The 23,893-nt window shown below is 34.4% G+C and overlaps 1 protein-coding gene and 1 long non-coding RNA gene across 2 annotated transcripts in view; both read left to right on the plus strand.

The window, feature by feature from the left end:
* LOC114333072 (ubiquinone biosynthesis monooxygenase COQ6, mitochondrial) overlaps window positions 1-23,893 on the plus strand; it is a 111,852-nt gene that overhangs the window by 41,306 nt on the left and 46,653 nt on the right. Inside the window, exons 4-5 of the mRNA XM_028282897.2 lie at window positions 8,513-8,715; window positions 19,886-20,001. Coding sequence (XP_028138698.2) covers window positions 8,513-8,715; window positions 19,886-20,001 — 319 coding nt within the window. The remainder of the gene's footprint in view (window positions 1-8,512; window positions 8,716-19,885; window positions 20,002-23,893) is intronic.
* On the plus strand, window positions 13,409-14,889 carry LOC114333073 (uncharacterized). The gene is made up of 2 exons (XR_007698927.1): window positions 13,409-14,240; window positions 14,365-14,889. It is a non-coding gene; the product is annotated as an uncharacterized LOC114333073 (long non-coding RNA).

Consider the following 23,893-nt stretch of genomic DNA (forward strand, 5'->3'; position numbering starts at 1 on the left):
AACAATACACACATCCCGTCAGCACAGAAGTGAAATACCTTGGATTGCATATCTACCAAAGGCTAACTTGGAATAAACATATCCAAATGGAACGCATGCAGTTGGATCTCAAGTTTAGACAAATGTACTGGCTCCTTGGTAGGACATCCAAATTGTCATTGAATAACAAATTACTCCTATACAAAGCCATATTGAAACCAATTTGGATGTACGGTACCGACCTCCGTGGATGCGCCAAATTAACGCACATCACAACGATACAGCGATTCCATTCGAAAGTCCTTAGATCAATAATTATTATTGACGCACCATAGTATGGCAGTAATTTCACGATTCACAATGATCTGAATATTCCCTTTGTGAGATGAAATACAGCTGACAGCGACTAATCATGAAAGCCGAACAAGAAATTACGACAGCGAGTTGATTGAACATCTCTACCAGAATGAACTAACAATCAGAAGACGCCAGTATTACAACAATGAATTAAACCTATAGGGCGAAGCATCATTGGATGCTCCTCCTTCCATGTTTACAAACTCTTCTTCTTCTTCTTCTTCTTCTTCTTCTTCTTCTTCTTCTTCTGCTTCTTCTTCTTCTTTTTCTTCTTCTTCCTCTTTTTCTTCTTCTTCCTCTTTTTCTTCTTCTTCCTCTTTCTTCTTCTTCCTCTTTTTCTTCTTCTTCCTCTTTCTTCTTCTTCCTCTTTTTCTTCTTCTTCCTCTTTTTCTTCTTCTTCTTCTTCTTCTTCTTCTTCTTCTTCTTCTTCTTCTTCTTCTTCTTCTTCTTCTTTTAGATAGACATGTCTCTGTCTGTTTTTTTAATGTGCCTCCAGTAAGTTGTCGTTCCATCGTTTTCGTGGTCTTCCCACTGATCGTCTTCCTATTGGGGAACCGTCCCTCGCCGTCCTTATTTGTTGTCATTCGACTTATGTGGCCATTCCATTTTACTCTTCTAATTCTTATCCAGTTATTAATGATATCCATCTTGCATCTCAGTTGTATATCTGTACTTCCAGCTCTGTCCCATAATGTCATCGTACCATCGATTTTTCGAAGGGTTTTCATCTCCGCTGTTTCGAGCAATCTTTTTATCCTCTTTGTGTCAGATTGTGTTTCTGCCGCCTATGTCATTATTAGTCTGATGACTGTTTTGTAAATTCTGCCTTTCGTTTCTTTTTCGATATTTTTATTTCTCCATATTGTGTCGTTCAGGCAACCTGCGGCTCTGTTTTCTCTATTCACTTGATCTTCCAGTTCTGTGCCGAGCTTTCCTTAGGTGGATAGTGTGATGCCTAGATATTTAAACTCCATCACTTGTTATATTATCTGACCATCCAGCTCCAATTTACATCTTATTGGATTTGCAGTTATAACCATGCATTTTGTCTTTTTTAGTGAGATTAACATGTTTAATTTTCTGCCGGTTATATTAAATTGGTGCAGCATACGTTGTAAACCATCTTCACTTTGACAGATTAGTATTGCATCGTCTGCATAGTAGATTATTTTGAGTTGTTTTTCTCCCATTTGGTGTTCTTTTTAGTTCTTACTTTTTTGTATTATTTCATCCATAATCAGGTTGAACAATAAAGGACTCAAGGAATCCCCCTGTCTTATGCCATTGCCAGCTTTAATTGGGTCCGTTAGTTTATCTTCTACTTTTACTTTTATTGTGTTGTTCTGGGAGAGTTTTCGATCGTTTTAATTATTCCTAGAGGTTTCTCGCTTGAGTATAACACATGGATAACGTTCTTTGATTTGACCTTGTCAAACGCTTTCTTAATGTCCGCGAAACATAAATATGCCGGTTTGTTGTATTCTAACGATTTCTCTTGAACTTGACTCATTATAAATATAGCGTCGGTGCATGATCTTCCCGACATTGTTCTTCTGCTAATGTTATAATTTCATTCAATTTGTTTGTTATCACTTTGGTTGTTAATTTTAATGTTGTGTTTAATAAGTTAATTCCTCTGTAATTCTCCGGGTCCGATTTGCCTCCTTCTTTGAAGAGAGGGTATTAGGATGCTTGATCTCCATTCTTGTGGTATTCTGTTTTGTTCTATTATTTTTTTGTATTAGTTTTAATAGTTGCTTAGTCAGATCTTGCCCTCCATATGTTAGGAGTTCGTTCGATATTCTGTCCTCTCCTGAAAATTTTCTATTTTTGAAGTTATACTTCTTTGGGCACGAGGGTGAATTTTTATCTTTCTGGGCGCATGCGCACACCGACAGTATGGTATTAGTCGCTACATCTTTTAAGTTATGTAGCGCAAATAAGGTGTGCGTGAAAAAAGTATATATTATTAGTGTTTTTAGTAAATATATTTATTATAATTTTTGTTTCTGTGGATTTGTCTTCCTCGTAATAAGTATTATTGAAGATGTTTATTTTCAATTAATCTATCTGTCACCGTGATTGTAATTATGCCCGAGAACTGATCGTATGTATACACAACGGTGGTAGCTCATCGGTAGAGCATTTGCCTACGGATCGAGAGGTCCCCCGTTCAAATCCGGACAAAGTCATATTATTTTTTTTTCTTTTTTTTAATTTTTGGTATTCTTTAGTTCTTTCTAAAATTAGTTTAATATTTAAATACAATACAAAAAACTGTTAAAGTAGATATATATTGATTTCATTGAAATTGAGATTAGGATTAGGACGATTAGGCAGGACATGTTGGTAAAGAGGATTAATATTGATATGACAAAAGATAGAATTGTATGGAGAAATGCAATTAGGGAAGCCGACCCCGCATAGGGATAAGACAAAGAGAATGATGATGATTGATTTCGTTGAAATCATAATATAAAGCTAGATTATATTATAATAGAAGTATAACTTCTTACGTGCGTATAAAATACACACACATTATTTTTATTTTACTTAATGCTTCCTTTACCTTTCCCTCCTCGATGTTTATTTCTTCGTTTGTCGTAACTTCGGGCGTTGATGGTTCATTATCGTCGCCTTTATCAAATAGAGATCGGAAGTAGTCTGCCCGTGTTTCCTTCTGAATGTGTTTTGTTTTTATTAATTCGTTCATCTCTCTTCTGTGTCCTCTGATCATTTTCCATACTTCTTTTTGTGTTCCGTGGAAATCGTGTTCCATCTGTTTTGAGAAACTCTGCCAGTCCTTCCTTTTTATTTGTCTGACTAAAGTATTCGTTTCGTTTCTCATTCGTTTGTTGTAGTGGTTGTATGCCTGCTGTGTTTGTTTTGTTCTGTATTTTAAAATTTTGCTTTCTTCTTTTCTTCACATTTTATTTTTTACTTCCTCTCTAAACCATGGGGTTTTCTTTTTTGATCTGTTAGTATTCGTTACTTTTCTCTCTCCAAGTGATTCTGTTGCAGCGTTGATTATGTTATCTTTGAGTTTTTGCCAGCTTCCTCGATGTTATCGTTTTCTAGTATTTCATTCTCTGCTCTGCGATTACCAAGCCCGGATAAAATATGGAGGGTGATTCGCAAGGTTAGCCACCTACCAATCGTAAAAACAAATACTGCTCAAAGACACAATGTCTACAAACTCATTCACATTTACTTAAAACTCTCGTGTAGAAGTTGATTGTAAATAAAAGTTCAAAAAGAAAAAACCGTAAACGAAAACGTTTTGAAATTTTTAATGCCTTTTTGATAATTAAAATTTTATAATAAAGATAGACCATTTACCATTTTACATCAGAAGTTTTTACTTCACTGTAAGTTTCTTTAAACTATGGTATACAGCCAACGAATGCGATTTTCCCTTTTATTTATTTAACTTAATAATCGATTTGATACACCCCTTATGTTGAACGTACAATTTTTAATTCAGAAAAAATATCGCTTACCTTTCACATAAGTTATATCAACACAATTACCTACTACATATTGCACATAGCATCAATGCAACTACCGATTAAGTTCATTTTGGTCCCTATTGTGTACTAAACTACCGATTAAATAACTAGTAATAATGATTTTTCGTCGGGACATGATAAAATACGAGAGGGAAATAATCAATTAGCAAATATCTAATAATCTACCATATGTTGATAGATATTAGGTTGAACAAACAGGGATTAACTATTTTATTAGATCTGCCTATTTTAATTTGCTTATTAATATTTGCGTTTCTATTCATTTTTTAAATTTTTTCAATTGTATATTATTATATATTATTTTGATCAAAAAGGAGCACAGATTTACCCTGTCAAAACATTTTATATTTGGTAAACCATTATATCGGTCGATGGTCGATCACCTTCACGATTGACTGACGATTTAACCTTCGGATGACCAAGGGGGTAAATTTGGACCCCAGCGTATGTTTTTCGTTAATAAATTCAAAAGTATTTTCAATTTTTCAACTCATTATTTTTTTATTTGACTTTAATATCATTCTAGATATCCTCATATTTTGAAATAAAAAAAATTCCCTATATTTTACGAATAAAAAATATATTCTGAAGTTGATGTTTAGTAAAATACCGTCTATTATGTATGTGGAATTCCAAGTAGTTTTACACTGCGCGTTATCAAAATCTATTTTTAGACTGTGGTGCCTGTTATGTACGAATCATGACATTCCTGTCTGCTACAGTTAGTCATTATTATTATTTCCTGGCGTATATTATTATAGTTTCTTAGTATTTTGTGTACATATAAGATATGGCCCGCAAATATCTTACTGAGACTGAGTTACAGGAAATTGTTACTACTAGCGATTTTTATGATGATATAGAAGATGAAATAGTATCATAAAACGAGGATGTATTGTTAGATGAAGATTAAAATGCTGAAAACATTCATTCCAGGTCATTTTTGACCTGGGGTCATTTTTTACCCCCGTTGGTCATCCCCGTGCAACAAAAAAAGGTTGGTCATCGGAAGGTTAAGAAGGCTAAATAAAAACTGGCGTTTACACAGCGATGAGGAAGGCAACGGGAAACCACCTCATTATTGTTTTTCCTAGTAAAATTCTCATAGACGACTGCAAAACTTAGAACATGAAATAATATTCTACAAAAGTTATGCGGTACCACATGAGGTTCCTCAGCGACTACACTTAGTCAAAAATAACAAATCTCCAGAACCTGACAATATTCATGCTGAAGTGCTAAAACTCTTATGTGAAACAACTCATTTTAATAATATACAGGGTGTGTCATTAAGAATGTCCAATCTCTGAGTTATAGATTCTAGACCTCAAAATATTAAGATTTAACCCAAATCACGTAAATAAAATATGGCTCCTTACTGAGTTGCAGGGTGTTTTATTTAAAAACTATTTTTACCCAGTACTTTAAAACTATTTGACTTACCCTTATAATACTTGGCAGAAAGTGTGGCTACTATACACCGTATTAAGTTGTGATAAATAAACGTTTCTAGCTACTACCAGAGGCGTACAACATGGGATAGTGAATGGTTGACCCTTCCCAAATTCTACACCACTGGGGGAATTACTATTTTAGCGCAATTTTTCGATTCTTCAATACTTTCTATGTAAATAGTATACTCTTCATACTTCCAAACGGCACAGTTATTTTGATTAATTTATGATAATATGATTTATATGATTAATATTTAAAAACTATTTATACCCAGTGCTATTTTACTTATCCTTATCATACTTGGTAGAAAGTGTAGTTACTGTACATCCTACTAAATTATGTTAAATAATCCTTTCTGACTACTACCAGAGACGTACGACAGGGGAAATTGACTGGTCGACCCTTCCCAAATTCTGTGTAACTGACGGAAATGGTACCCCGTCAAAATAGCCCCGTCAAAAAAGCTCCGACAAAATACCCCCGACATAATATTCTGCACACAAAATAGCTCCGACAAAATAGCCTGCAGACAAAATAGCCGCAGAATAATAGCCCGCCGACAAAATAGCCCCGACAAAATAGCCCCGAAAAAAAAAGCTCCCTTCTGAATTCATCATGAAATAATTCCTTAAAAATACATTTTTTCGGAAATGGTAATTATCCTCTATTCAGATGTTTATCTTAACCACATTAAATAAAAATTGTCTTTTCAGAGAACTCGAGTCCAGTCTTTCCTGCCTCTTGGAAGTTTGAACATTTAAGTTAAGCGAAAATTAATGTTAATTTATGATATAAACATTTTTTTCTGTTTTCGGGCAACAGTAAAATGCATTTTAAATTAAATAAATTAAATACATTCTTCCTTTTTGTCAAATAATAGGGAACTTGCATCAATTTTTGAAATTAAAATGATATTAAAAAACATAAGGTAACATGATTTTAACACTCTTGCATGCGAAAAAAACAAATATTTTTAACCCGTACGCTAATTACGATGCTTTGAAAATGCTATAAAATTCAAATATCTTAGGAGGCTCTTGAACGTCCTTCTATTGGTCCGACGTCACGGGCCACGGTCAACCGGGCTAGCAGTCGGAAACAACGCGATTAGGGTAGGTATCACGGGTATATTACATTTTAATCGTCTTTAATGGAAAATTCCTAGGTATTATTTATGTTCATCTTATATATTGTAATAAGTAGTTCCCCAATCAGCTTAGTTTTAAACTGAAATTGATAAAGTTGAGTGCTACTTTGTAAAGAGTTTAAAACGCATAATATGACGGACGAGGGTAACTCTGACAACTTACCTACCGTTGATGTCTTCATGGTGGCAACTTTTATAAAAAGTAGTGAAAGCTATTCTATTGGAGAAATGCGAGGTGTCAAGGCAAATAAGTAAGAATTATTAATAAGCATGTTTAAACCGTTTATAACAATAGTTTGGTACCATTATATTATAGTATACGGTTTACCCCGTGGGTTTGATCTACCTACCTCTAATCGAAGGATTTCGTATATCCGGAAAAGATTACGGTGTAATTTGCATTATTATAAAGATTATATTTTATTGTAATGTTTATTAGTACCTACTGGAGCCTTTCATTATTGTGTTCAAAGCCTTCTGAGAAAAGATTATGGTGATTAGCAGACGTACCGATAGAACGTGTACAGAGCCAACAAAATCCTTCTTTACAAAGTTAATAATACGCATAAATAAGAAGAATCATTATTGTAATTTTACAAGTTAATATCTTTATCATCTCAGCTTATACTTACACCGCATCCCTCGGTAGACCGCAAGCTATAGTAGAAACCCGACTGTAGACCGCATACTATAGTAGCACCAATACTTTTTAGTTACTCTTACTTTTATTACTAAGTTTTGTTTATTTTTAAGTTACTTGTTTCTTCTTTGTTCTTCAACACAAGAAACGACAAAAGTAATTTCATAAAAAAGAACTGGTTGATACATGTCAACAGAGATAAAATGTTAATATTTTGCCTGTCACAGAAAAAATCATTTTTGCCACAGAGTAAAACAAGATATTTCAACTATATTATTTATCTATGGGCAAACTGCATTAAATGCAATAGCCCACCGAACGGGCAACGATACGAGTGGCCTATGACGTCAGACCCCAGCTCTCGCTTTTGAAGTTGTTTGAAACGGAAATTTTAGGCGCGGAACTTTGATCAGATGTTGTAGGTACACTATTCATTGTTAAGACGTAATATTTTGAATATAACATTTTAAAACATAAATTAACAATTTTATGCAAAAAAATTTTTTAGTGCAAGTTCCCTATTTAAATAAAAAAAAATTTGGACACCTTGTATAAATAATTATGTAATTATGTATAAGAGGCTGTTTTAGCCGGGGCTGTTTTGACCGGGGCTATTTTGTGTGCGATCTATTTTGTCGAGGCTATTTTGTTTGTGGGCTATTTTGTCGAGGCTATTTTGTGTTGGGGCTATTTTGACGGGGCTGTTTTGACCGGGCTATTTTGACGGGTCACGGACGGAAATAGCCATTTTAGTGTATATTGCAAAGTCATATATAACAGAATCTACAACAAGTGTGAAGCGGAAATCAACGAGTCACAATTTGGTTTTAGGAACGCTTTGGGCACAAGGGAGGCAGTGCTTTGCCTGCAATTATTAGTACAGAGGTGCAGAGATATGAACAAGGATGTCTGCTTGTGCTTTGTAGATTACTCCAAGGCCTTTGACAATGTCAACTTCTTCTTAGGGTGCCTGACCGTTCCGAACGTTGGCGATTATTCTGGCTATGATGATTTTATTGGTTGTAAGATATGACCAACTAATTGAAATTCTCCAAAACATAGGAATTTATGATAATGACATCCGAATTGTGACAAGTCTCTACTGGAATCAGACAACCAGCGTAAAAGTTGGCAATTCGTCCACAGAGAGCATTGATATCAGAAAAGCTGTGTGGCAGGGATATGTTCTCTCCCCTCTCCTGTTTAATATTCTCATGTTCTCATATATTTGCAAAATATTAATCGGTTTTACAAGCGTTAATTGTTTGTTGCAACAGTTTTTTTTTTAATTTTTCGTAACTTGAGAAACTGTTATTAAAATTAACTTCTTTCTTGGTGCCAAAATAAACTAATACCGCCACAGATTAATTATTAAAAAAATTTAAATCATGTTATTTTTTTCAGTGGAAAGTTTTTAAACGCAGTAGCACCATTGATCAAGCTGTACGGTCGTTTGACACTCTCCTCAGAGCTGTAAATTGTCCTGCCGATGTTCATCGTACCTATCCTCCAAAAGTTTCCAGTATAGAAGAAGGAAGCAGAGCTGCTTTTCCGTTAGGGTTTGGCCACGCTACAAGTTATATAGGAAAAGGGGTAGTTCTTGTGGGGTAGGTCTATTAAAAAAAGATAATTTAAGATAAATATCCGTTCTATTGGATATTAATAACAATATATTTCAAAGGTTTATTTACTTGTCAGAGAAGATCTTTATTTATTAATATCTTGAATCTCTATTTATTAATCTGTCATTAGTCTGGTTAATTGGCTATGCTAATGACTTCAAAAGGAAAGTGTGGCTTGGAAAAGAAAGCTTGTGGCTCAAGCGCTTCAAAAAATAAAGAAAGGAAAAGCAGTCGGACCAGATGATATCACTGGGGAAGTATGGAGAGCATTGGGAGAGGCAGGAATATTAAATAGAATTATGGAAGTTGCAGACACAACTTGTCGAGATGGAGAAGTGCCAGACGAATGGAGAAGCAGTATATTAGCACCTGTCTACAAAAACAAGGGAGACATACAACAATGTACAAACTACAGGGCTATAAAACTACTCAGCCACACCATGAAAATATGGGAGAGAGTAATTGATAGACGGATACGTGAAGAAACCGAAATATCCGATAATCAATTTGGCTTTATGCAGGGCAGATCAACAACAGATGCAATTTTCATTGTAAGGCAACTGATGGAAAAATACATGAATAAAGAGACCAACGCTCATATGGTATTCATTGATCTTGAGAAAGCATATGATAGAGTTCCTCGAGAGATTCTGTGGTGGGCACTCAATAAGAAAGGAGTCCCTGGCGAATATGTAAAGATTGTGAGGGATATGTATGAGGGAGTAACGACTAGTGTTAGGACAGGTGTGGGAGAGACTGATAAATTTCAGGTGAAAGTAGGATTGCACCAAGGCTCGGTGCTTAGTCCTTATTTATTCTCATTAATTTTGGACCAGATAACAGCGAAACTACAGAGTAGCATTCCATGGTGTCTAATGTATGCTGATGATGTAGTGTTAATAGGAAATAGTGAAAGAGACTTAGAACAAAAACTGGAACAGTGGAGACAAGCTCTGGAGGAAAAAGGTTTAAAACTTAGTAGGACAAAAACAGAGTATTTTAAATGTTCATTTAAAGATGGAGTTACTACAAATAAAATGGTATTTTTGGATGGTGAAATGATTGTGAAAAGCAATAGTTTTAAGTACCTAGGATCGGTATTACAGAGTAATGGACAAATAGATGGAGATCCATGCAGTAGAATTAGGGCTGGATGGATGAAGTGGAAAGAAGCGAGTGGTGTGTTGTGTAACAGAAAAATTCCAATGAAACTGAAGGGAAAATTCTATAAAACAGCCATAAGACCGGCTATGATGTACGGAACTGAATGTTAGGCAGTGAAAAAGATAGAAGAACAACGAATGCATGTGGCGGAAATGAGAATGCTTAGATATATGAGTGGAGTGGCAAAGAAGGATAAAATTAGAAATGATTATATTAGGGGAAGTCTAGGTGTGGCACCAATTGATGCCAAAATGAGAGAGCATAGGTTAAGATGGTTTGGTCATGTTCAACTTCGAGACGTTAATCACCCAATACGAAGAATAGCTGAAGTGCAGATTCCTGGATGGGGTAGGAGAGGAAGACCAAAGAAGACCTGGGGGAGGCGATAAGGCAGACATGTTGGAAAAGGGGATTAACATTGATATGACCCAAGATAGAATTTTGTGGAGAAATGCAATTAGGGAAGCCGACCCCGCGTAGAGATAAGGCAAAGAGAATGATGATGAATGACTTCAAAAGGAAAGCGAAAAAATAATCTTTAATATTTAGGTGACTAATTCAGAGAGAATAATCGGTTATTGTGGTTTTCCGATCATATTGTGCAATGATACCAGTCCATAGAGATGAAGTACACTTTTCCCTTCGTGCTTTCCCAAAAAAAGCACCAAATCTAAAATCATATTTCTAAAGAAATGCAAGAAGAACATATCCCTGAAGAATCAAACAGTAAAAAAATCCTGAGTCTTACGTGACAGTATTATCACCTTATTCCTCCTTTTTCAAAGTCCTTTAAATTTGAAAAGGTAATATGAATGATCTGTTAGATATTTCTGAAACCATCAAAAACGAAAAATAAAATCATGTCAAGTCATGAAAAAGAAAATTTAAGGATCAAAACATAACGTCCTACAAAGAGATAGACAAAAGATCAAAAAAGCAATTAGAACAGCTAAGGACCAACGGCTAATTAATTATTGACGTTATGAGATGCAAACTGGCCTAACCCACAATTTTAACAAAACGCTTTTATTACATTAAAGTTATCCCTTATTTAAAAATCCACAAGGAAAAGTTTTCCCGTATACCATATAATACAAAAAACGACAAAGATCCTTTATAAAAGGTATATATTTAAAAATCCCTAAAAACGAATTCAGCGACAAAAACCAAAAACCAATGTACTTAACTTTGACGATATAAACATAAAACATAACATTAAAAAAGAATTTAACAATAGAATAAAAAACATCGGAGAACAACTAGAAGATCCAGAAGAACTATGGAGTGAATTTAAAAATCAAGTTAACGAAATCTCCACAAACAATGATTATAGAAAAAACTTAATCAAGAAAAATAAATGGATGACAGACGACATCTTGAAATTGATGGAACAACGACGGCTGATCAAATATAATGAAACAGAATATAGACACCTGCAGAGATGAATAAAAAAGGAGATCAAATCAGCCAAAGAAAAATGGATGAGAGAAATGTGCGACGAAATGGAGGATGTGATATCTAGACACGACTTATTTAATGTGCACAAAAAACTAAAAGAAATAAGTAACATATTTAAAAAACGAGTTCCCTCTGTGCTCGTTGACAACAATAACAAAATTATTGTAAATGAGCACGAAATAAGAAAAGAATGGCAACTGTATATATCAGAATTGTTTAAAGATGACAGGAATAATATTGCCGAATTTTACCAAAACTGTACTGACGGCCCAGAAATTACGAAATGCGAAGTAGAACACGCTATAAATAGTGCTAAAATTAGAAAAGCTTGTGGTCCAGATGATACACCAACTGAGTTGCTGAAACTAATGGAGGATGATAACATAAAAGTAGTAGTAAGACTTTTTAATTCAATATATAACACCGGAGTGATTCCCACAGATTGGCTCAAATCCATCTTTGTCGCAATACCTAAAAAACACAATGCGAGAAAATGCTCAGAATATCGATTAATTAGCCTAATGAGCCACACTCTTAAGATTTTCCTAAGAATACTTCACAACAGAATTAGACGCAAATGCGAAGAAGATCTCGAAGATACCCAATTCGGGTTTAGCAATTCTATGGGTACCAGGGAGGCACTTTTTGCGCTTAACATCCTATTACAAAAATGCCGTGATCAAAGAAAATATGTATTTGCATGTTTCGTGGACTTCGAAAAGGCATTCGATAAAGTACAGCATGTAAAATTAATGCAAATACTGAAAAATATCGGAATAGATGACAAAGATATTCGTGTCATTAAAAATTTGTACTGGAATCAAACTGCTATGGTCAAAATTGGAGATAACTACACCGATGAAATCTCCATACAACGAGGAGTCAGACAAAGTTGCATTTTGTCACCAACATTGTTTAATGTTTACTCGGACCAGTTATTTAAAAAGGCACTTGAGAGACAGCCATATGGAATAAAAATCAACGGAGAACTACTTAATGTGATAAAATATGCAGACGATACAGTAATTCTGTCAGATAATATTGAAGGTCTCCAAATTCTGCTTGATCGTATTCACGAGGTAGGAGAGGAATGGGCATTAAAATAAACTCAAACAAAACCAAATTTTTAGTGTTTAGTCGTGACCCACATCCCGATGCAAAGCTTCAATTAAGCGGAGTCCAAGTTGAGAAAGTTCACAAAATTACATATTTGGGAACTGTGATAACGGACCAACTAGATCCAGACATAGAAATAAAACGTAGAATAGCAATGACTAAAACTACTTTTATGAAAATGTCATTTCTTTGCAATAATCATCTCAGTTTAGAACTAAGACAAAGAATGGTCAAGTGCTATGTTTGGTCCGTACTTTTGTATAGGGCAGAAGTATGGACGCTAAAAGTATCGATCATGAACAGAATTGAAGCATTGGAAATGTGGATTCATAGACGGATGCTGAAGATACCCTGGACAGCAAGAAAAACTAATGAAGAAGTACTAAGGAACGTCAACAAAGATAGAGAACTGCTAAAGACTGTTAAACATCGAAAAATGTCTTATCTGGGACATATAGTGAAGGGAAGTCGATATAAAATATTACAACTGATCCTTAAAGGCAAAATAGAGGGCCGTAGAGGTGTAGGAAGAAAACAAGTTTCTTGGTTAAAAAACATTCCTGAATGGACTCAGATATCAAATGCAGGACAATTATTCCATATTGCAGAAGATCGAGAAGCCTTCGCAATGGTGATCGCCAACGTCGGATAATTCTGATATGGCACGTGAAGAAGAAGAAGAAAAAGGGCTACATCACAGAACTAGTTTTCGATTGGATGACCAATCATCATCACTGCTTACGTGATCTAACATGCTAACCACCAAAATACAATATTATAAAAATATATGGGTAAAAACCCTTTAAAAGTGATCCGTCAAGGAAACATAGATCAAATATGTGAACTTAAACATGGATGTTCAAAATATTCCATGTAATGTGCTCTAGGTACCATCTGAGCTCTAAATCGACTTGTTTACGTATTGACTGTCTGGTGGCAAGTGACAGTCAATATGTGAACTATATGAATATTATGTATACTTGCCACCAGACAGTCAATATGTAAACAAGTCGATTTAGAGCTCAGATGGTACCTAGAGCATATTACATGGAATATTTTGAACATCCATGTTTAAGTTCACATATTTCATCTATGTTTCCTTGACGGATCACTTTTAAAGGGTTGTTACCCATATATTTTTATAATATTGTATTTTGGTGGTTAGCATGTTAGATCACGTAAGCACTGATGATGATTGGTCATCCAATCGAAAACTAGTTCTGTGATGTAGCCCTTATTTAAGTATTTTCTGATGCAAAGTGGCTCAACCAACCAATTCCTGAGCCACCCTCCATCTGAAAATACTTAAATAAGGGATAACTTTAATGTAAAAGCGTTTTGCTAAAATTGTCGATTGTGGGTTAGGCCACTTTGCATCTCATAGCATCAATAATGCATTTAATAATGCATTAGTAATGCAGGCTCTTGAGAAACCGATATATGTACGTAGGAAAATAGTAATGGTCAAAATGCTATGAGTCGATTATCAAAACTATTTAAGATTGCTCCTTGTCGAAGAACACCAAAATGAGATTAGTAGGGGAATGGGGGGCATGACGGGGTCTCGAGGTAAGACGGGGTACCGCACACAAACAAGAAACTACACGTTGGTGAATAGCATGCAGTAACTCAATAGGAAGAGTCATTCGATTAACGGTCCCTGCAAGAGAAACCGTGAATGAGAGTGCACGCGTTTTTTGTTTACAAACGGAAAACTGTTTTAGCGATCCGTTGATCTAATTTTGTGCAAGGACAACCATCGTTATTTTAAGGTAATTATGATCACCTCATTAATGTCTTTTTTATCGTTGTTTACTAGTATTCTTATTTTGATAATGGCATATTGTTTGTGTGAATACGTTAAACATTTAATTAGTGAATTTTTTTTGTTCAAAGTTACCTTTTGAGGCAAGATGGGGTATTGGGTGCGGGGTATGATGGGACATTGGTGGTAAGTCTGGGTTAATTTAAATTTCTTAATAAATAACATTGGATTATTATTTTAGATAATACCATGGTACGTACTTACAAGAAAAAAACAAAAAGAGGAGAGTGGTCGAGAGATGCTATGAAAACAGCCATAGATAAAGTGACATCGTCAGAACCCTGGGTAGGCTGCCAGATCTGTGGATGTTGAGCTCACAATGCTTGTGTTAGGGTGGACAATGAAGATCTGGAGCAAATACACATTTTTGTTTGTTTTGTGAGAATTAATTAGCATCACCATCATGCCCCAATTCCATTACCCCATCATACCCCATAGTATGGGGCAAGATGGTTTTTCATAATGTTCTTATTAATGGCTAATTGTTGAAAAATGTGATAGGTTGATTTTCCAAAGATTGTACCAAATCATAGTTAGATTAATGACGTAACGTGCCATCAATTAAAAATAGTAATAAACGTAGTAATTATGTTGTATTTTTGTTATTTTCCTTAGCTACCCCATCATACCCCCCCTTCCCCTATATACCCTAATTTTTCTATACTCAGTGACCACTTAGTTCCCTCTATAATTTGGTCCCTATAGAAAATCTAGAAATGTGCAAAAACACGTAAAATTTATTTGTGAGGCAGACATTTTGTAGACTAGTTTTCAACTAAATTACATCAGCCCTCTAGCGAGAGCGGACACAACCCCCAAAAAATTGAATGGAAAGGGGGGCTGAGTGATACCTTATTTTAAAGGTCGTTCAACTACCTTTTCAAAAATACCATATACATTATATTTCTTTTCAGTACTTTTGAAAAAATCTTGGACTCAATAATCCAAAAAAATTTTGGAGTTATGAACTCGATACTTAATATTTTTACGGTTTTACTTGATTTTTCCAAAAATACTCCAAAAAATACTCAAAATACAAATACTCCAATACTCCAAAAATATTCAATTTGGAGTTCAATACTCTAAAAAAAATTTTGGGATTTCTGAACTCGATACATCCTTAATATCCGTATGGTTTCACTAGATTTTTTCAAAAGTACTAAAATGAAATATAATGTACCTATGTGATATTTTTGAAAAGGTGGTTGAACGATTTTTAAAATAAGGTATCACTCAACCCCCTGTCCATTAAAGATTCTAGTGGTTGATGTAATTTAGTTGAAAACTGGTCTACATCACAAATAAATTTGACATGTTTTGCATATTTTTATATTTTTTATAGGGGCCAAATTATAGAGGATGGCACCTTTTTAAATTGACATACTGTATATGAATCATGGACAATGGAATCGGATGACAGAAAAATAATTGGCGCTTTCACGATTGTGATAATATTGGGACCGTGCAGGTTCAAAAAAGAGACACCTGGTTTCATAGCTCGGCAACATTTTTCGCACTTTTAATTATATTGGCCAATCATATTGGTCCTGGTTACTGGAAAATTGTCAAGGATATAGCCCAAAAAAATTATAAGAAGAAAAAGTAATATTAATGTTATTAAAAGGTAAACAATTGTACCTATGTAGTAAATAAAATGAATCATTAAAATGCACTACTACAAGCAAAATACAATTAATTAAATTTACTTTTATACAGGGTGTTTCATTAATAATTGTCCATATAGTAACTGGAGAAACCTTAGCACAAAATACGAAGATTTAACCTAAAACACTTAAATAAAATGTGGTTCCTTACTGAGTTACAGGGTGTTTTATCTAAAAATTTAAAAACTATACGACGTATCCCTTTCATACTTGGCAGAAAGTGCGACTACTATACACCCTTCTAAATTATGATAAACAAACAACGTTTTTAGCTACTACCAGAGGCGTACGACAGGGGATAGTGAATGGTTGACCAATACTTTTTATGTAAATAATACACTCTTCATTCGTAACGATAAAATGATTAGTTTTCGAGATATTTGAAATTAAAAATGAAGCGACACAATACATTAATCAAAATAACCGTGTCGTTTCATTTTTATCTTCAAAGATCTCGAAAACTAATGACTTTATCGTTACGAATGAAGAGTATATTATTTTCATAGAAGGTATTGAAGAATCCAAAAATTCAACTAAAATAGCAATTCCGTCAGTGGCGTAGAATTTGGAAAGGGTCAACCATTCACTTTCCCCTGTCGTACGCCTCTGGTAATAGCCAAAAACGTTGTTTTAACATAATTTAGTAGTTTGTACAGTATCTATACTACCTGCCAAGTACGAAAAGGATACGTCGAATATTTTTAAAAAGCTGAGCAAAAATAGTTTTTAAATTTTTAGATAAAACACCCTGTAACTCAGTAAGGAACCACATTTAAGTGTTTTAGCTTAAATCTTCGTATTTTCTGCTAAGGTTTCTGCAGTTACTATATGGACAATTATTAATGAAACACCCTGTATAATAATTGCATATCATATCAATATTGTGGAGAAACATATAATTTTTCTTCTTCATTGACAGTAGATATGAAATATACATCAATTTGACAATTTCAATTGAGAATATAAATTATTTAAGAAAGTTGCAAGATTTTTGCGCTATTCGCGCACGATCGTTTCTCGTATCCCCTCCAAGTACTTGCACACGGCGAATAGGGAAATACTTCGGATCTCATCGACAGAGCACAGAATACAGAACAACTCACTCAATCCTCAGAGCTTAATATTCAGACTCGACTTTCGTCTATTTGTCAAGCAAGCGTCTCAAAGTTTTTGAAACATATTGCAAGAAGAAGAGATGAAAATCTTGAGAGACTTACGATTTCGAGAAAGGTCGCAGAGGTAGAGATCAACCTCCACTCGATGAACAGATCAAGTGCAGAAAGTCAATGTAAAAGACATTCGCTGAATCCATGAGACCAACCTAGGACAGAAGCTGATGGAAAGAGATATTTGCACGTACGGTAGGAAATTACTACCATCAGTCATGAGTTAACGACAAGTAGTGTAGGAAACAGAGGTTGAACCTCGCAAAATGGACACAAGTCCGGTTTTATTTTTTTTTTCTTTTATATCAAGGGGTGCTTATTATGAGACTAACTTTTTCTTAAAAAATTTCGCCCCGGAACCCCCTTTTCATCCTTTTAAAGGGGGTAATTTGAGGTTTTTGCGAAACGTAGTACTTCTGTGCGTTTTTCAAAAAACTTACTTAAGGTAAAACAGTAGCGATCAACAGGTAGCGAAAACGCGTTCCAAGATTGCGGCTGTAATTTTGAATATTTTTTCGAGATATTTGGCACACGTATTCGTAATATAATAAAGAATGGCGGTACAGAGCCCAATTTGAAAAATATATTAATATGTGGAAATTACTCTGTAATTAAACACAATATTAAAAAAACGAGCCTGTACCGCCATTAAGAAGAACAAAAAAATACACTTTCTTCAAATAAACTTTTTTATCCGGTGCCTAGATTTTGTGTCATTTTGGAACTACTAATAATGAAATGAAATATAATGAAATGAATATAATGAAATAAAAAATTTTAGTAGTTCCAAAATGACACAAAATGTAGGCATCGGATAAAAAAGTTTATTTGAAGAAAGTGTATTTTTTTGTTCTTCTTAATGGCGGTACAGGCTCGTTTTTTTAATATTGTATTTAATTACAGATTAATTTCCACATATTAATATATTTTTCAAATTGGGCTCTGTACCGCCATTCTTTATTATATTACGAATACGTGTACCAAATATCTCGAAAAAATATTCAAAATTACAGCCGCAATCTTGGAACGCGTTTTTGCTACCTGTTGATCGCTACTGTTTCCTCTTAATAGTAAAATGAAGAGGACTATATTTCCTACTATTTGTTTCGCGACAGCATATTGTCTAACACCCACCGTTTAGCGGGGATGGCGCCCCAAATTTGACAAATTTTTAAAAAAGATGTTTTTTAAAAAAATTATTTTCCCCTAATTGTAATGGAAATCAAGAAGAAATCCTGCCGCAATTAATCACAAATAAGTGGCTGATTTTTTGGTATAGGTTTCATTTAGGGGAAATTGCCCATTTTTTAATTACAGGGTGTTACATTTTAAAAAACCCCTATTTATACCATCTGAACCGCTTATGCTAGAGAAAAAAAACTTTACTAGAGTAAACCACTTGGAATCCTTCACACACCATGCCCTTAATTAAAATGCTTCATATATCATTTTGTGCACGTCCCTATTACTCATGCATGGACACCAAAAGCGATTTCTTGATGCAACTCCTGTAGACAAAAACAATAAAATGGGGGGTTGAAAAATTTTTTTTTTCTTTTTAACCCATATGGGCATATGCTCCATCAATAGGATTTTTGTTAAATATATATGGTTCTTGCAACATTCCTGCAGAAACTACCCCTATCCTTGTAAATAAACGGCAGAAACTACCCCTATGGCTTGGCGAGCATGTTTTTACGATTTTGTCATTACCTATGCTTTTTTTTAAACAAAACTTATACAGAATTAAAGACCACTATTTTCTCTACAAATAAGGTCCTATGCGTTTTTTTCGTATAAGCAACCGTTACGGCACAGTGGCGCCGTAAACCTCAGAAATGCTTTGGCGGGCTCCAGATTTTTTTTTCGTCACCTATTTATTTTATTGATAACGTACTTATAGAAAATAAAAGAACACACTGTCTGCTACACATTAGGACCTATGCATATTTTACGTTCTTTGTACCCTAAAGCCACAGTGGTGGCCCAAAATCAATGTTTGATTATTTTCTTTATTCATTCTCCTTTTTTTTTGGGGTGGTTCCGAGGAAAATATCGGGGTGCATTATACAAATTTGTAAATAATACTTGTACATGAGTAATCGCTGAAAGTTTTTTTACTCTAGCACAAGCGGTTCAGATAGTATAAAAAAGGGTTTTATAAAATGTAACACCCTGTAATTAAAAAATGGGCAATTTTTTATAAAAAATAATTGTATATAAAATTGTATATTAAAAATAAATATAAAATAATGTAATGGGAAAAATAATTTTTTTTAAACATCTTTTTTAAAAACCTGTCAACTTTGGGGCGCCACATCCGCTAAACGGTGGGTGATAGACATATATGCTGTCGGGAAATAAATAGTAGGAAATATAATCCTCTTCATTTTACTATTAAGTAAATTTTTTGCAAAACGTACAGGAAGGGCTACGTTTCGCAAAAACCACAAATTACACCCTTTAAAGGGATGAAAAGGGGGTTTCGGGGCGCAATTTTTTAAGAAGTTAGTCTCATAATAAGCATCCCTTGATATACCAGAAAAAAAAATAAAACCGGACTTGTGTCCATTTTGCGAGGTTCGACCTCTCTTTCCTACACTATAGAGCGGGAGAGAGAAAGAGAGAGAGCAGATAATAAAAAATTTGATGTTTTTGATAGATAATTTGACATACCTATGTGACTGAAGAAGTAAATTTCAAAATAAAATTTAATTATGCAACTTTAACTTTTGCTTCATTTGTATTTTTTAATGTTCTAGAGATGCTGCACATAGAGTACATCCACTTGCAGGTCAAGGTGTTAATCTAGGATTTGGAGATGTATCTTGTCTTAACAAGGTTCTGGGCGATGCAGTTTACTCTGGCAGCTCTTTAGGTTTGTACAAACTTAAAAGTACTGGCTTCTTACACTTATTTTTGTTTTTTTTTTTGTTTATTTTTGTTTTTTCTCTGGACTATTATTTTCTTCGGGAGAAAAATTAATTAAACAATTTTGTATTTTATTAATCAGTTTCAATTTCAAGTTTGAAGGGTAAGAAAAAATATGTAGGGATAAAATGGTATCTATAAGAATAAGTACAATCTCTCTCTGTGAGAGAGATAAAAATGTTCATTATACCAGTTCTTGGGGTTATACTCAGTTTGGAAATTATTAATAGCATAGTTTTATGACACGGCCCAAAATCTCCAACATAATGCCGTAAATTATTTGGCTCAAATGTTGCAGAAATTTTAAGAAACCAATAATAATGGTAAATCGTTAAAGAACACATAAGGTTCTTAGGAAGGATTAAAATTTCCAATCGACATAAAAATTTTCATTGTCAATTAGTTCAGTTAAGATTTACTTATCATAGTGATTTTTTTTCAATTCATGTCTCAACATTCCGCTATACGCCCTGAGCTTCGCTGGTATAGCCACCTACCTAGCGGATTACTAGTATAACTTTCGTTGGAAATTTCTCTGGAAAGAGAAAAGTGTTGCCTATCCTCTGTGAGTTTCGCTGGTATGGCTGGTATCGCCATCTAGAGGATGACTTACCGTTTCGGCCAGAAATTTAAAGAGGAAAGGAGAAAAGCAAATAATAACGGTTTCAAACTTATTATTTAATTCTTATCGTGTAATATTTACAACGTAAAGAAGTAATTGGATTGTAATCGATAGTTAATATCAATCAGTAAGTACAGAATTTATTATTCATTATGATTATTTTTAAGATTTTGCTTATCGTTTTGAAGTTTATGTTGACAGATAATATTAGAAAAAAATTATTCTGCAAAAAAGTATAATAATTTAATACAATAATTATAGTATAATACTTCTTAAATATTAAATTATGCATTTGTTGCACTTAAATAATTAATTAAGAGAGTACCTAAACGTAAAATTTCGCACCAACTCTTTTTAAATGCTTTACTTAAACTAATAAGTATATTTGAAAAATTTAAACGCAGAATGAAAGACTACATTATTGTCGAGCGTCAAAAGTGTCTAAAAATTTCTGTCTATTTTAATCAGTTGCAGGGGTGAATAAAAGAGAAAATTTACTGCGATTTTTAATTTTAAATATCTCGTTCAAAAGAAACTTTTTGTTTATTCTAAGGAACTTTCGGCCTTTTAAATGAGACATTTAGTAAAAATTATATGCTACTCTTAATGCAGAATGTCAAATTTCCAGTCAAAGTTCACTGACTTGTCACTACTGGCGCTCTCTAATTTTTAACCCGCCATTACACGCGCTATGAGGGAATCCCTCACCATATTTGTTTATAAGCAATGAAATTGTGTAAACTAATACGATAACCTTAAGCACCCAGGAATGCCTTTAGCATGGTTCATGAGAGGGTATGAAAAAGTTATAGAATATTTCAGGCGGTCAGTGTGCTGTGTGATAGTTGAAAGAAGAGACATCCCTCTTCAAGTGAGGGAATTCCTCACTGCGCGTGCAATCACGGTGAAATCACGTTTCTGTTATCTCAAAGAAACTTTTAGGTTTTTATTTAATATTTAGGTAGGTTTAATTAAAACATTATTGTTTGGATTAGGTTAGGAACAGTGGCACACCGAGGGGGGGGTTTGGGGTTAAAATCCCACCCAGACCATATAGAAATATATATAAAAGAAGGTAGGAAAATGTAACTTGTCTTTCACAAATAATACAAAAAACTTTCGGTGTCCAAGCAAACCCCCCTCCCTCCCAGAGGAAAATTCTAGGTGCGCCACTGGTTAAGAACCCATTTTTAAATTTACCTATTCTAATTTAGAAATAAGCCACAATTTAACTTGAAAAATTAATTTTATTGACGTTTCGGTTTCGAATTCCACCTCGGACGTCGTTATCAAAATACAAAATATTAATAGTTAATTACATAAATGCCACAAAGAAATAGCTTCAGAACAGTTGTTAATTTTACTTTGTATTTTTAGTAAAATGAATTCGCGTAAAGAACGTTAATATCTTCAGTGGCTTGCTGAAATTGAGAATTAAGAAAACTTGCTTTTGATCTATATTATTTTTACTTTTGTTTTGTTAAATTAATAAAAAAAAATTGGTTTACGAGTCTTTCTATAATATGTGAGTACAACCCATTTTATATTTATACATGTTGACATTCATTCTTTCTCGAAATAAGTCGAATTTATGTAGGTGAGGGCGACGCTCATACGCGTGCAACCACGACACAATAGAAGACGCGTGTAACGGCGGGTTAATGATCCCCTCTACCTACGAGCTCAGAGCGGATAGGAATTTTGTGGTTTTTCAATCATCAGGATGAAACTAGAAGTGAAAGGAAACGAAACGTCTACTTGGCAATTATTATTAAATAATGTACGCTTGTAGCGATCTCTGTACGAAGAAACATAAAATCAATAGACTTTCCCCTCGATGATGTTTTAACTAAACAGCAAAATCTGAGCAAAAAGCTATAAGACGATGTTAGGAATAATTAGGAATAAATACGGTAAACATCAAAGAAGCTCCATCGTCGATCACATATTTTTGCCAAAAATATGACTGGTAGGTTCCTCGATAAATGTTTCGTAGGTGATTTAATCACTTCAGACCACTTACCTCTTCTCGTAATAACCGATCTGACCAACCCTTCCGCTCTTCAATTTATATGCTATCCCGATCTCCTCCTCCTTCTAAATGCCTTCTCTATTGAGGTTAGCGATCAATATGGCAAATTTCTCTCTGTTCTGGGCTTGATGAATTAAGTCATTCCCTGTTGTGTGGGTCCAATCTCTGATGTTTTCGGAGCCAGGATTTTTTCTTTCTTCCTATACCCCTTTTACCTTCGATTTTGCCTTCTAATATTACCTGGAGCTGCTCAAATTCCCTATGGCGCATTATGTGTCCTAGATATGACGTCTTTTTAAGTTTGATTGTATTGACGAGATGAGGACGTGTGTTCATTATTTCCAGTACTTCTTCATTTGTAGTTCTGCTGGTCCAGATCCACATCCACACTTCGAATGAATTCAGTTTGTTGACGTCATACTGTTTTAATGTCCAGGTCTCACAGCCATATAATAATAGAGACCACACATAACACTTTAGTGTTCTCAATCTTATTGTGACTGATAGCTTGGGGTTAAAGAGCATTTTACGCATGTTCATGAAGCCAGACCTTGCTATTTCAATGCGTCTTCTTTTGAGTGGTCTAGTTTCTAGCTGACTGTTTAGCTCTCTGCCCAGGTATATGAGGCTTTGGGAACTCTGAAGGGCGATACCATTGATTTGTATGCTGGGTGTAATTTGTTCATGGGGGTTCTTGTGGAATACCATGATTTTAGTTTTGGAAAGGTTAATATCCAAGCCCAGTCTGTGACTTTCTTCTGATAGTATGTTCATCAATATTTTTAGTTGGTCTTCTGTTTCCGCTAATACTACGGTGTCATCGGCATATCTTATATTTTTAATGATGATTCCATTGACTCTCGTACCTTCAGGGCGATCTTCAAGAGAAGCTCTGATGATATATGTTCGGCATAGACATTAAATAGTAGAGGGGACAGAATGCACCCTTGACGCACTCCTCGTTCTATGTTTACGTAATTGGTGTTTTCGTTGTCTGTTCGAACGCATCCCGATCTCAAGATACGATATTTCCGCCTCCTCCTGACCGAATTCTATCACTAAATCATCAGAATCGTCACCTACTCTGGTAGTATAAAAGCTTCAAAAGTTTGATCATTAAAACAGACACTGGTGGTTAACACGGATAAATAAAATCAGTGGACTTGTGTTACTCCTACTCTCTTT

Source organism: Diabrotica virgifera, chromosome 6, assembly GCF_917563875.1.
Source record: "Diabrotica virgifera virgifera chromosome 6, PGI_DIABVI_V3a".
Lineage (NCBI taxonomy): Eukaryota > Metazoa > Arthropoda > Insecta > Coleoptera > Chrysomelidae > Diabrotica > Diabrotica virgifera.